Consider the following 13,525-nt stretch of genomic DNA (forward strand, 5'->3'; position numbering starts at 1 on the left):
CCTTTGCCTTCCTGAAGATAAAGGAAATGGAACACCACCTCATGGGAGACCTTATCATTTCCATTGCTAACAAACAATGTGGGGTTTCATTAACCTTGGCATATTATTCTTTGAAACTTTTAAAGTATAAGTATATTTGGATCATCTTTGGCATCTTATGACAGCAATTTTTATTGGATTGATTTTTTTAAAAAAATCAATAGAGATTTAATGCAACTACATCTCTGCAGCCAGAAATGCCAACAGCAGCCTATGAACATGAGGAAAGAACTAAAATGAGCTTACCAAGTAACATCAGGTGATGGGACAGCAAAAAACTGACAGTACAGGCGGCTTGGGTAACCCACAACCGCAACATATTCTTCACCATCTGGAGTTAACATTTCTGGAGGAATGTCTGCAAATGTCAACAACAACAAAAAAGTTAGAACTACAGATCTATAAATAGCTTGGATTTAGAAACACCTGCCATCCCATGGGGTTGGGAAAACATTGCTGTCTAGAATCCAGCAAAAGTTAGTTGCACTTAGGAGTAGGCTCAGATGTTTACAAATCACTTGCTATTCAGACCAGGGTGGGGGGACACTTTTTTGTAATGGTCAGCCTAATCTAACATCATACTCACTGGCCAGAGGAAGAATGACTATTGAGACAGGACATCCCATCTGTCCCTTTGAGGAAGAAATCCCCTATCTTTGTGGGCAGCAGCAACAACTCGTGAGGCAGCTTCTTGGAGGAAGAAAGCAGCAGCAAACAAGACTGAGGGGACAGAACTGAGAACTGAGGGGACAGAACTGGTGCAACCATTAGGCAGAGTGAGCGGCCACCACAGGCAGCAGATGCTGGGAAGAGCAGCAGCGAGTGGTTGCAAGACAGAGCTTGGATGCCATGCAGACTGACTAGCACCCCTCAAGCAAGCCTGCTGCCCCCTCAGGTGCACTGTTGTATTGCTGCAATCTGGTCAGATTATGGACTCTGTGTGAGCCAACTCTACTGACGGGACTTTCATGCCTTGGCCAGAAGGTGTTGCAAGATAGCAGCTGCTAGCTTAGGCATGTGGTTGCTGAGTGGCTAGCAGTGTCCAGTGAAAAGTACTGAAATCGTGACCCATGCTAGACCATGCTTGTTATGTGTTGACCAATCCCGTGCCTCTGTTGACCAATCTCTCATAAGGAGATGGGAATCCTCTCCTCCTTGGGTATTGGTTAGTCGGTTAACTAAGGGTTTCTCATTGGAAGCTGCCTCTAGACCAGGAGTAGGAAACCTTTAACAGCCCATAGGCCACAAACTTCCAGGAGGGACATGTCCATGGTGGGAGGAGCCAGAAGCAAAAGTAGGTGGAGCAACAAATGTACATTTAACCTTTGGACAGTAGGCTTGTTTCTGCATAGACCTCCAACACAACCCATCTGTCCACACAAGCAAGAAGCATTGCCAGAATTCAAGGACACATTTCTTGCCATGCAGAAACACTCAAGGTGGGTGCAAAAGATGGCTGGGGAGGGATGGGGCCTGTGGAGGGCAGGAGAGTAAGACCTGGAGGACTGCTTTCAGCCCCTGTGCCTGAGGTTCCCTCTCTTTGCTTTAGACCTTCAGCAAATTGCCTCATGAACTGCCACCTGGGGTATGGAGGGAATTCCCCTTCTGCCTCCTTGTTAATGCCAAAATCTTAAATCAGGGGTGCCCAAACTTTTTTCAAAGAGGGCCAGATTTGATGAAGTGAACATGCGTATGGGCTGACCAAGTTGTTGAGCTTTTTTAAGGATTTCACCCCAGGAAATATACTGCCACAGGGGCTGAAATAAATTGACCAGCAGGCTGGATTAGGCCCCTGAAACGGACTTTGGACATGCCTGTCTTAAATATTGTCACAAGCCACTCAGAGCCTTCTGAAGCAGTTTCGTATAATGGAAAGAAGGAATGGAATAGTATCATAAGACAGAAGGGAGTCCTACCCATTGCTTCCTTGGGGCAGATGACAGCACTCTTTCCATTCACCATACTCGTATGAGTCACTACTAAAAAAATAAAGCCACTAGCTGTGCCCAAGGATCTTCCAGGTGAGATGCTCTTTCATCCCCTTGGTCCTATTGTTATCAAAGTTGGAAGAGAAACTGAGCCCTAGAGTGGCCTAGTTTACTTGGGTAGCTTCCTTATACTGAGTTGGACCACTGGTCCACCTAGCTCAAGATTGTCTTCTGTAATGACTGGCAGTAGCTCTCCAGGGTTTCTGACCTGGATCTTATGGATTCAGGGACTGAATCCAGGGTCTTTACATGCCGAGGTACTCTTCCACTGAACTCCATGCATGTTGCAAAAAGCTGGAAAGACTTACTTAGCACATTGATGTTTGCTGTGGCAAGGATGGTGCCGTGCTTGTTTGTAGCCTCACACTGGTACACGGCACTGTCTTGCAGCTCTAGGTCAGTGACGCTGATCTCCCTTGTTGAAAAAACAGCCCTGTTGGATTTTATTTCTGCCTCTGCCAAAAACAATAGGATACAGGATCACAGTAAACCAAACGGTGCCTTCCTGGGAATGTGGGCTTTCAGAGAGAAGCTCTCGTCCATTTTGCCCGTTGTTGTTGTTACTACTACTACTACTATTATTCCCAGCAGAACAAACTGGATGTTTTGCACCTTGTCCTTACCATCAAGAGACCTGCCATTCACTTTCCACTTTATAGTTGGCTCAGGATAGCCAATGGCTTGGCACAACAGTACAAAACTTTCGCCGACACCGTAAACTCCACTTTTGGGTTTCGTTACCCATATGGGTGGCTCTGTCGAGAAAGAAAAGAGTCATCTTTCAGCCATGGCTGTGAGTCAAAGGCAGACAGACACATGGTTAACATCACCACCACAACCACAGTAAGGCACCTAAAATGATGAAGCGCTTTACAATTATAGAATGTCTATAGAAATTGCATATAATATAGTCTGCAATTAGGCAAAATAATAATAATGAAAAAAATGGCCCATATAGTATCATTCAAGTTACACATTACATCAATAGTTCCCAAACTTATTCAGACCACTGCCCCTTTGGTTCCATAAACTCCTTGGTGCCCCTTACCCTACCCTATAAATAGCATTATTCAGAGTAGCAGTTTGCACTACCCACTCAGGAAAATAATAACACAATAACATTTGAAACAACAACCATTTAATTGCACATTTATTCAAAATCCAGTTAAAGCTATGTAGTTTATTAATTTAACAAACTTGATGAACCTGATGCAGTGGTTTTCAAATACTGAAAGCCATTTTCACCTCTAGCGCCGCCTGCTGCTAACTTACCTGTTAAAGTCGCCCTAGGTAATCCTACTTCCCACCTTGGGAGCTACTGTGCTACATGCAATAGTCATGACCAGCTGTATTTTTCTTAGAAACCGCTGGGAGAATCTGATTTGGATTGGCAGAATGGTTTTTTCAAAAATACACATTTCTCACCCACACAGATTTCACAATAAAAACTCTCCATTCCCCCTGAAGCTCCTGTTAGACACGGAGGATGAAATATATAGGCCCCCACATTGTACCTGTGTGTTTTCTTCTCTGTGGCTAATAGAAGCTTAATACAGCAGAAAAGTTCATGGGGGAATCAATGCGGAGTACAGGTTTTTAGATCCTTTCCCCCATAAATCACAGCCTTCATCCAAATCCCCTTCACTGTAACCATTCTCTTAAGAGAAGCTGTCCTTATGGTTAGCGTGTTGGACTATGACCTAGGAGAGTGGGCTTCAAATCCCCTCTCTGCCATGAAGTTTACTGGATGACCTCGGGCCAGTCACCATCTCTTAGTTTAACCTACCTCACAAGGTTGTTGTGAGGAGGAAGAGAACCATGTATACCACCTTGAGCTCCTTGGAAGATAAAAGTGGTATATAAATGTAATAAATATAAAAAAAAAAATAAAAGAAGGAAGCTGTCAGGGAACTGCCATCAGCTCAGAGGCGAGAGGTGGAAGGGCAGTTGGGTTACAGGGAGTCTCCGAAGATTGTGTGAAGCAGCTCTTCCTCCGGAGAGGAGGGAGGCCCCGCCTCCAGTGGGGAAGGGATGCAGGGCTTGGAAGATGCTAGAGAGAGCCGCAACACCAAGCCTGAGCAAAGCAAGGCGGAGGCAGGTCCCCTTTTGCCCATGCCCTCTCTGTGCAGTTGGTTTATGCGCAGAGAGGGAAGGCGTAGGATGGGAGTCAAAAGACTGCTATGCTGGGGAAAGTTTAAGGACCACTCACTCCCAGATTCTGCTAGCGATTGAGCAGACATGGACTTGAGACGCTCTACACTGTAAAGGTTTTGAACAGATAATAAAGCCTGGAAAAGACCGGTGGGAGTTTTGCCTGTTCGCTCTTGAGCAACCACACCGGCACCTGACAGAAGCCTTGAAGGCCAGTGGTGGAGCATCTCCTTTGCATGCATAAAGTCCCAGGTTCAATTCCTGGCATCTCCTCTGTCTGTCTGGAATTGAGGAGAGATGCTTTCAGTTTGTGAAAACAGTGCTGACCTAAATGACCAATGCTCTGACTGAGTATAAGACGGCTTCCTGTGTTTCTAAATAATGTGTAGCTTGGCCTTAAAAAATAGTAATTATTGGCCTGGGGGAGGACCAAAAAGAGCTATGCAGCTAAAAATTTCCCTAAGGAAATATTAATTCCTTCTTTTATTCCAGGTTACCAGCAGATGGCACTCTCTGGCAATAACTGGAAAAGGAAAGGAAACTCAAAAGACTGTGCTTTTACACCACGTGATGCTATTAGCATTGTTATTACCTTTTCAGCTCTGCTTGTATCAAAGGAGAAAGGGTGGGGAAGCAGACATAAGAAATCCCGTGATTTGTTACCCCAAACCCCGTTCACTGCATCTTCAGTGACAATATTTGTTGTTGCTTGCAGGGGTTGCCTAGTTTCCTAACACTGGGTGACCCTCTCCGAAATCATGAAAGGAAGTTTGAAACATGCAGAGCAAGCGAAGTAACAGTACGCACAATGGCGAGCAGGTGAAGGACGGTATTTTCTGCTCCCGGAACAACTTGCATTTACAATCAAACATTGTGATCCTTAGGACCGTGAAGTAGTCTTGGGACTGGAAAGCAGAAGGGAAGCACCTCTGGCTTCTGCAGCTGGCCAGGGTCAGGCCATGATACCCAGAAAGGCAAGCAGGAAAGCCACCCGGCCTAGCACACCAGCCAGACAGGGAGCAGCCGCAGAGTGTTTGCCTTTCTGCTTCCTCCCTCCCAAATCTTAAGACCGTAAGAAGATCTTGTTGGGTTGGGCCAGTGGCCCATCTAGTCCAGCATCCTGTTCTCACTATACCTGTCCAGATGACTGTGGGAAGTCCACAAGGAATACTAGCTGTGCCACATTCCTGACTGTTGCTTACCTGGAAGGAGAGGAGGGGCAGGGCCTCAGAGTGATTGGTGTTCTGCAAATCCACTGGGGCAATCAATCTGGCACTCCTGCATCATGCCGACCACAGCAACGCCTTGACCCTCTCCAGAGCAACAGCCACTCACCTGCTATGAAGCTAGCATAGCAGCTTTATCCCACCTGAGCAGCACCTGAGTGCAATTGTGCTCATCCCCACTTGTGATTCCTTGCAGCTGCCTCCAACCAGTGGCATAGCATGGGTTGCCAGTGCCCGGGGCGAGACACGTATTGTGCCCAGTAACCAGTGACAGCACTGGCATGGCAACTGCAACCTACCAATTTCTCCCTTTCCACCTTCAGTTCAATGTGGATCGCAGCCACTGCCCCCCCACAACCCAACATTAAAAGAAAATATATAAATAGTCTTAATGGAAGAAGCAAAGGCTTTGGGAGGGGAAAGAGTGCGGGAGTGCAATCATGGGACCGGGATTGGTGGTATTTGAGGTGCTCCCTGCCTATAGAAAGAGGCACAGAGGAGGCTAGGCTGTTTTCCTTTTCTTGAAACTTTGCACCCCTAATAATTTTGCATCTGGGGCTACTGCCCACACTACACCACTGCCTCCAACTGTCCTCCCTGGGACTGCAGAACCAAAGGGAATTCCCATCTATCAGCTGGAAGACTAAGGGTGGCTGCTGTGTGTGCTTGAGTATATTCATAACAGAATTCTGAACTTTTTTGGGGGGGGCAACTGGGGATGCCATTACCTGTTGCTTGAAAGCCACCTTGAGAATCATTTGATTGAAAGGCAGAGGATACATCTTCAAAATAAATAAATGATAGATTAACACAATGCAGTCTAAAAACAAGCAGGCACACTTCTCTTCCAGAGTAGGCAAAATGGAAATTCCCAATTCTCAAAGTTGTGCCATAGTGGGCCATAAAAGGTTGACCACACTTAGGTCAGGCCCTCCAGCCAAGAGTGGCTCCTCACCCTTGACTCAATTCACTAAGAGATTTTCTAGTAAATGAAACTTGAGAGTGGGAGCAAGGTGTGCTGTGCTAATCATTTAATCTCACCAAACAAATTTGAAAAGAGAGCAGGGAAATTATTATTTACCTCTATAGAAACTGAGCATGCCAGAGACTCACACGTAATCTAGATATATAAGAAGGGAGGGGTTGTAAACTTTTGTCTATCCTGCAATATTTAACCTCAATTATATCCATGGAAAAAAGGAAGAAGAATGTATACATGGCAATCGTAGTGGGTTTGGGCACTTTCTGGGTTGTATCCAATGTTAGTCCTGCTTAGAGCAGAATCACTGAAGTTAATAGACCTGTCTAACTCCAAGTTCATTGATTTCAACATGTCTACTCTGAGCAGGATGAGTATTGGACACAACCCATTTCTATAAACCCACAAAAAAAGCCAAGCAGATTTCTTGGCAGCTAAAAAAAGGTGAGAAATGACTCATCTACATTTAGCACCATCCTAATCTTAACTACAAGAAACATGTTGCAAGCAATGGATTGATCAGCCTACGGTGATTTTGGAAACTCAGTCCATGGATGCTTTTGAAAAACTGCTGGACAGAAAACTGTTGGACATTCTTTTAAGTGATCAATCCCCCTTCAACTAGCTTTAGCAAGTTGCTTCTTGGCATTCCATGCATCCACTTGCACGATGCCGAAACCTGATGTCAGGAGTCAGTTTTCTCTTTTAAATAATAGCTCGTTAAAAAAAAAAAAAAATATGGGAACCTAACCAACATGGGCTTATTGGTGCTTTTCAGTAGTTTAGTGTTGGTTGCTTGTTTACAACCACAGGAAAATTTGGCTTAAATACTAAGATTGCTTTCAAAAAGTACTCCCATTAGTCTAAATCTCTTGCCTTGTTTGTAGCTCAAGAGGCATTAGGATATAAGAGGATTAATCTTGAGAACTATGAGAGTTCTCAAGCTCCCTGTTAACCATCACCTTGTCTTGCATACCTGCGCAAGGGTCAGGCACAATTAGAGTCTTTGTACACAGAAAACACCCTGTTACTGATTTCAGTGCAGCTCATCATGTTAAATCAGAAGTCCTCAGCCTTTGGGGGCACCAGGGAAATCCAAGAAACTGTGGTGGGAACCATAAAATACCCATTTCACAGAAGAAAAGGTTGAACCCCTCATCCAAAGCAGGCAGCATACCTATACACTCCCCATAAAAACAAATGATACATAGACTTCTTCCACAAAAATAATGATACATAGACTTCTTCCACAAAAATAATCCAATATCTCCCCCTGAAGCAAAAAAGAGAGGAGAAGAATAAAATAAAATTGGGAGGGTAAAGGGAGTTTTGGCAGGCACCAAGGAGCTGTCGGTGGATGCCATGGTGTTCACAGGTACCATGTTGGAGACCTCAGCATTGAAGCAAAGAACAACAACTACATGGAAATTTTTGCCTGGGATCACTCAACTTCCTACCTTAGCTCTTACAGTTAAGGGAGATTTGGAGAAATGATTGCATAGAATTGCAACTGGAGTGCATAAATGCAGGTCATTTCATACAGTGCATTTAAAGATATTTTAAGTGTACGCCTGGAAATGAAAAACATGTAGCTACTCTCAGAGGTTTGATAGGCTACAGTTCCCTACTGAACATATGCTAAATTATCACCCTACTTTACCATTGTGTGATGTATGAAATGGCCGTATGGCATCCATTATAAACCTAAAAGGATCCTAGTTAAACAGATCCTGGGCACCCACAAACATACACAGACCTCAGTACCCGTGAACATCTTTTCCACCCTGCCAAACAGGTTATCTGGAAGCATCTTAGGCCACATTTAACAGCCCTTCAGCTTTACTAGATTGGCCATCAGAAGAACTGGGTAGGCAACCTTAGGCATGTGACCTCTAATCAAAAGCCCAGGATTATTAGGAATGACTCCATGCAGAAAATCCCTATGAAAATACCTGTGCAAGAGGGAGGAAGGGGGGATGCTGGGTGACCAAACCATCAATCTTTAGCAGCAAACTCACCTTAAAATGTATAACCAGGCAGCCTTTGTTTCCAAATGATTCTAAGATGGTGTGTGAGAGGCATGCAAGCTGTTGAAAATGTCTTGTGCTTTCAACACAATGACACGATAGAAAACTATGTGAATAGCTAGGCTTTCACTTTTCTGTTATCAGCAGGAGAGAGAACAGACATGGTGGAAAAAGAAGAAATTGTGAGTGCCAGTTACCCACCTCCGGGTTTAATTTATGTTCTATCCGCACCCATGTGCTTGAGAGAAGGGAGCCAGAGCAGCTTAGCCTGGTTGTAACTTGACTGCAATGCCAATGGAATCAATTAAAGCCAGTGAGGTCAGCACAGCTAAGTTCTCTTACACCAAAGGAGCACTGGCCCTTAGCACGTGATGGAGTGGGAAGGAAGGTGTCAGCCCATGATTAATGACAGTGACATTTTGCCGTTTGGAAACTCAGGAGAGGGAAAAAATGAGTTGGGCTCAATTTCGCCCGGGCTCCCCATAGGTGGGGAGACTCCTGATAATAAACAGAATCCTTGTCAATTTCATTGATCTTATTTAATAGATTTCCATGCTCAGAAAGAGAGGGGGGGGAACTATCCACACTACTCTGTTTGGGCACAGGGTGGTGGTATGGATGCATTTGCATCTGTGCATCTTAACGAACAGAGGCAATAATTTTCATCTGAATCTGCGGCCATTATTCTATGCCGCTTAATTGCTGCTACTTCCTTGGCATTTGATTGCTTTTGCAGCTCCTGCAGTTCGCTTTTGAAGACGGGTTCAGTTTTTCAGTAAAAAAAATATATAAAAAATCCTCAGCCAGATTGTTAAGATATTCAACGACTGTAGAGACATTCCAAGCCATCTGGAATGATTTCTAAGTCAGCAATTTGCAGTAGTGCAAATTGCCCTATGCACTCTCCCTACCCGCATATCTCTCTCTCTCTCTCTCTCTCTCTCTCTCTCTCTCTCTCTCTCTCTTTCTCTCTCATACACACACACACACACTCCTGTGCAGCATGATAAATGCTATATAAAGTCAAATAGAAAAGCACAGCAATGCTAGTGCTTATTTTCTTTTTCTTTTAAAAAGTGTCCCAGCAATATAAAAAGTAACAAGAAGATGCATCATAAATATTTGAAATGCTTATTTCGTTCCTGGATTTCCTCTGATACCAGGGAGATGAAAAGAGTGGGATAAATATTAAAATCAAGCAGGAGACAGATGTGTGCAATTTAATGCTCTCTGCGCTCATTTCCTCAGAAGGCCAGGCAGTTTTATTATTTGATATTGCTGCTCACTGCAACTGGCTGGGAACCAAGGTACCTTAAGGACTGTTTTCTGCCATATGTTACCCACCCACCTCCACCCCACCATACTTTGTCCATTATTGGAGGCCTTACTTCATATTTGTAATCCTTAGAAAGCCCAATGACTAGCTGCAAGAAAACGGGATCTTTTCTGTGGTGGCACCCATCTTGGGGAACAACCTACATCTGTTACGTGGCTCTTTTAGGTAGGAAGTAAAAAAAGAAGGTAGGTGGCTGAGACTTGCCTTTATGGCTCACCTTATATAATCATTTGTCTTTGCAGTAGTTTCCACAATGACAGGTGCCCCCTCCATAAATAATTAGGCATGGCAAAAGACTCCCATTGTGGTCAATTTCAAGCAGGGACACCACATTGTGTGGAGAGTGGAGCGCTAGTCCTTCCTTCATCAGCTACAACCCTTCCCAAAAAATGCTTCCCACAAGGGAGTAGGGCTGGGTGGGGGGTGGGGAATGCTTTTTCAAGTCCAATTGCTGTTCTGTGTAGAGGTGGGAGGGTGAAAGGATTTAAGCCTCACAGGTCACATTGGGCCCAGAGGCCAGACAGCCCAACCTCTGTGACAAAGGTGGGTCCACATAGTACTATATTTGACACTGTATTTGCCATCTACCTAGACACATTGGCCCAGATTCAACAAACCCATTGTGCTAGTAGAAGCCAGTACAAGGACACCTGCTTGTGCTATATAGATCTTCTCCCATTTCGTCCACTTGTGTCACCCAAATCTGCTTTGGCGCATCAGGAGAACCCCCAGAATAGTGCACATGCACAGAGAAGAGCATTTTGTTTGGCAAAAAGAAATGCTTGCACCCTACCCACCCCTGCAACTTCCCCTGTGGTAGTGGCTGCCTCTCTATTTTCCATGTGTAGATACGGCTTTCGACTCCTGTGAAGGTATGAGGTAGAAAACTCTCCCCGTACAATTTAAGACGATAATCCCATATTGCTTTATTTGAACTATTTATCTGGAATGGAAGCACTTGAACCTCGATCTTTTTCTCAACCTCAGATAATGCTTCTCCCTTTTTAGGTCTAGCTGACAGCAGTACAGCTGCAATGCTTCTGTGACTTGTTCCAGAAGCAGCAATGAAATGCTCGGCTGGAGGACTGTTCCCGTTAAGTGTGTCATTTCAAAGGCTATTCACTGTAAGAACATGTATTTGCTGAGCTTGCAGATTGATAGAATTACTATAGCAAAATTGCACGACTGAAATCCATTGACGACACAGCACTCACACTGGCGCAACGCAGCACGAGTTCACACTCTCTGCTTAAGTGATAGGAAATAACTGGCAATTCTCTTCCCTGGCTCCCTCCCTCTCTGAGGTAATTTCCTCAGGCTATTAGAAAGAATGATCCATGATGCCTGCATCAGGATAGCATTATCATATTTCTATTTTCAAGCTATGGAACCAGAAAAAAATCCAATCGCATGGTATCCTTTAGAATCAATGGTTTGTAAACCACCTTAATATTCTGTAAACTGCCCAGAGAACTTAGTTTTATGGGCAGCATAGACACTTAATAAAGCCTTCCCCAACCTGGGGCTCTTCATATGTTTTTGACCACCTGTCCTATCATCTTTAGGGATGCAGGTGGCACTGTGGGTTAAACCACAGAGCCTAGGACTTGCCGATCAGAAGGTCGGCAGTTCAAATCCCCGCGACGGGGTGAGCTCCCGTTGCTCGGTCCCCACTCCTGCCAACCTAGCAGTTCGAAAGCACATCAAAGTGCAAGTAGATAAATAGGTACCACTCCAGCGGGAAGGTAAACGGCATTTCCATGTGCTGCTCTGGTTCGCCAGAAGCGGCTTAGTCATGCTGGCCACATGACCCAGAAGCTGTACACTGACTTCCTCGGCCAATAAAGTGAGATGAGCATGCAACCCCAGGGTCGGCCACGACAGGACCTAATGGTCAGGGGTCCCTTTACCCTTTACCTTTACCTATCATCCTTGTCTACTGGCCACGCTGGCTGGGACTGATGTGAATTGGTGTTCTACAACGAGAGGGCACAAGTTTGGAAAAGGCTACATTACACTGGCACTGCCATCCTATGCATGCTTTCTTGGGCATGTTATATGAATATAAATAAATACAAGCTATGTCTACCTTGTTTTACACAGAATTTCTCGTGAATTCTTGAAGTATCTCTCTTAGACATATGTGGCAGAATCTATATGGGACCAACTGGATAGCTCAGTTGATTAGAGGGTGGTGTTGATTACACCAAGGTTGCAGCTTCAATCTCCATATGGGGCAGCTGCATATTCCTGCATTGCAGGAAGTTGAACTAGATGATCCTCAGGGTCCCTTGCAGCTCTACAGTTCTATGATTCTAAGAAGGTTTGAAACATCTGTCAGATCCCCTGAATGGTTTAGCTCCAGTGTAGAACTTGGAAGTTGCACAGTGTAGAATTTGGAAGTTGCACAGAATGTTGATCACATTGTTTTATAAATGTAATCTGCTTTTGAAAATATTCAAATTATTTTTATTTAATTTTTATGGTGCATAGCCTTTTTAAAAATCACTGGTTTAAATAAGGTCTGAGCAACTTGTAGTCCACTAAGGTGAAGGCTTCCCACCACCCAGGTGTGTCAAATACTGGGCAAAGAACACGACATAGTTGTTCTGCCAGGAATAACACATGTTTGACAAGCCTGATTTACAGTCTGATATGAATGAGAATAGTAGCACTGCCTGGAAGGATGGAATTCAACTACCAAACATATATCAAACAGCATCATTAATAAGATCACAATACCTTCGACGTCCACTGTGAACTGATGTTTCGTTTCTCCCAAAACATTCTTGGCAATGCATTCATAGACCCCTCCATCATCTGTAGTGACTTGTTCTATCTTCAATATCTTCCCAAAATTCTCTCTGACTCCTCTGTCATCCCTGCCTCTGTCAACCCTTCTCCAGGTTAGATGTGGTGTTGGACTATGGCCAGAAAAGAAGAAACAGGAAAAGATTTTTTTAAAAAATTAAGTGACATTGTCTCCTTTTTAAAGCAGCTGGATAGTTTGAATATTTCAGAGTGTGTGCCTTTTACCTTTGTTCTATCAAACCCTTGACTTCAATAAATCACATATATAGACATATATAAATATACATAATCTGTTAAACCTCAGATAAGAGGCATGCATTGCTTGGAATAGGCATTGCCTCCTCATTAAAGGACATGGTGAATGTGCAAAGCATGTTCCGCTGCCAACAGCATATTGGAAATTGGTTGGAGCACCACAGAAAGGCAGTAGCATGTACATAGAGGTACAGAAACTTGTTTCATCCCGTTCCATGACAGCTTTTCGCAGCTATAAGTGGGGTTAAAGATTTCATCGCGATGACACTAATCAATTCTGTGCTTGCCCAGCCAGAGCTAATTCTCCAGGCAACTGAATATAAAAGAAACTTTGTGTTTTGCAGAATTAATGGGGCACTCTCATAACAAAGCAGACAGAAGTTCAGGGCAGGCTGCTAACTTCCCATTCCCAGCTGGCCTCCCTGATGCCAACACACTACATGGCACACATAGACCCAAGTCCTGGCTGTTTACTCTTCTGTCCATCTGTTGAGATGGCAACATGCTGAGACCCAGGTTACTCTCTCCTCCTGGTTCCTAAAATATATTATGGCTTTCCATGAGCAGAATGTTCACAGTACATGTGGCATCTCTTTTCTTCAGAAGGCATAGCTTTCATTCCTCCCCCCGAAACTTCCAAGTTTTCCCTAAGGCTTTATTTATTTTAAAGAATTGCTAATCCACTTAATGTTTGAAAACCTATTAAGCAATAT

The 13,525-nt window shown here is 44.2% G+C and overlaps 1 protein-coding gene and 1 long non-coding RNA gene across 7 annotated transcripts in view; both read right to left on the minus strand.

The window, feature by feature from the left end:
• The window catches only part of LOC309337417, a 345,606-nt gene that overhangs the window by 42,445 nt on the left and 289,636 nt on the right, over window positions 1–13,525 (minus strand). The gene's annotated exons all lie outside the window — the stretch shown is intronic.
• The window catches only part of CHL1 (cell adhesion molecule L1 like), a 206,095-nt gene that overhangs the window by 42,445 nt on the left and 150,125 nt on the right, over window positions 1–13,525 (minus strand). For 5 of the 6 annotated variants that reach the window (XM_081852350.1, XM_081852347.1, XM_081852349.1 and 2 more), the window contains 5 exons: window positions 12,489–12,670; window positions 6,133–6,186; window positions 2,651–2,782; window positions 2,336–2,482; window positions 286–397 (listed from right to left, as the gene is read on the minus strand). In XM_081852350.1, coding sequence (XP_081708476.1) covers window positions 286–397; window positions 2,336–2,482; window positions 2,651–2,782; window positions 6,133–6,186; window positions 12,489–12,670 — 627 coding nt within the window. The remainder of the gene's footprint in view (window positions 1–285; window positions 398–2,335; window positions 2,483–2,650; window positions 2,783–6,132; window positions 6,187–12,488; window positions 12,671–13,525) is intronic. The other variant, XM_081852351.1, reaches the window with a different exon arrangement.

This window comes from Podarcis erhardii, assembly GCF_964252035.2.
Source record: "Podarcis erhardii genome assembly, chromosome: 2".
Lineage (NCBI taxonomy): Eukaryota > Metazoa > Chordata > Lepidosauria > Squamata > Lacertidae > Podarcis > Podarcis erhardii.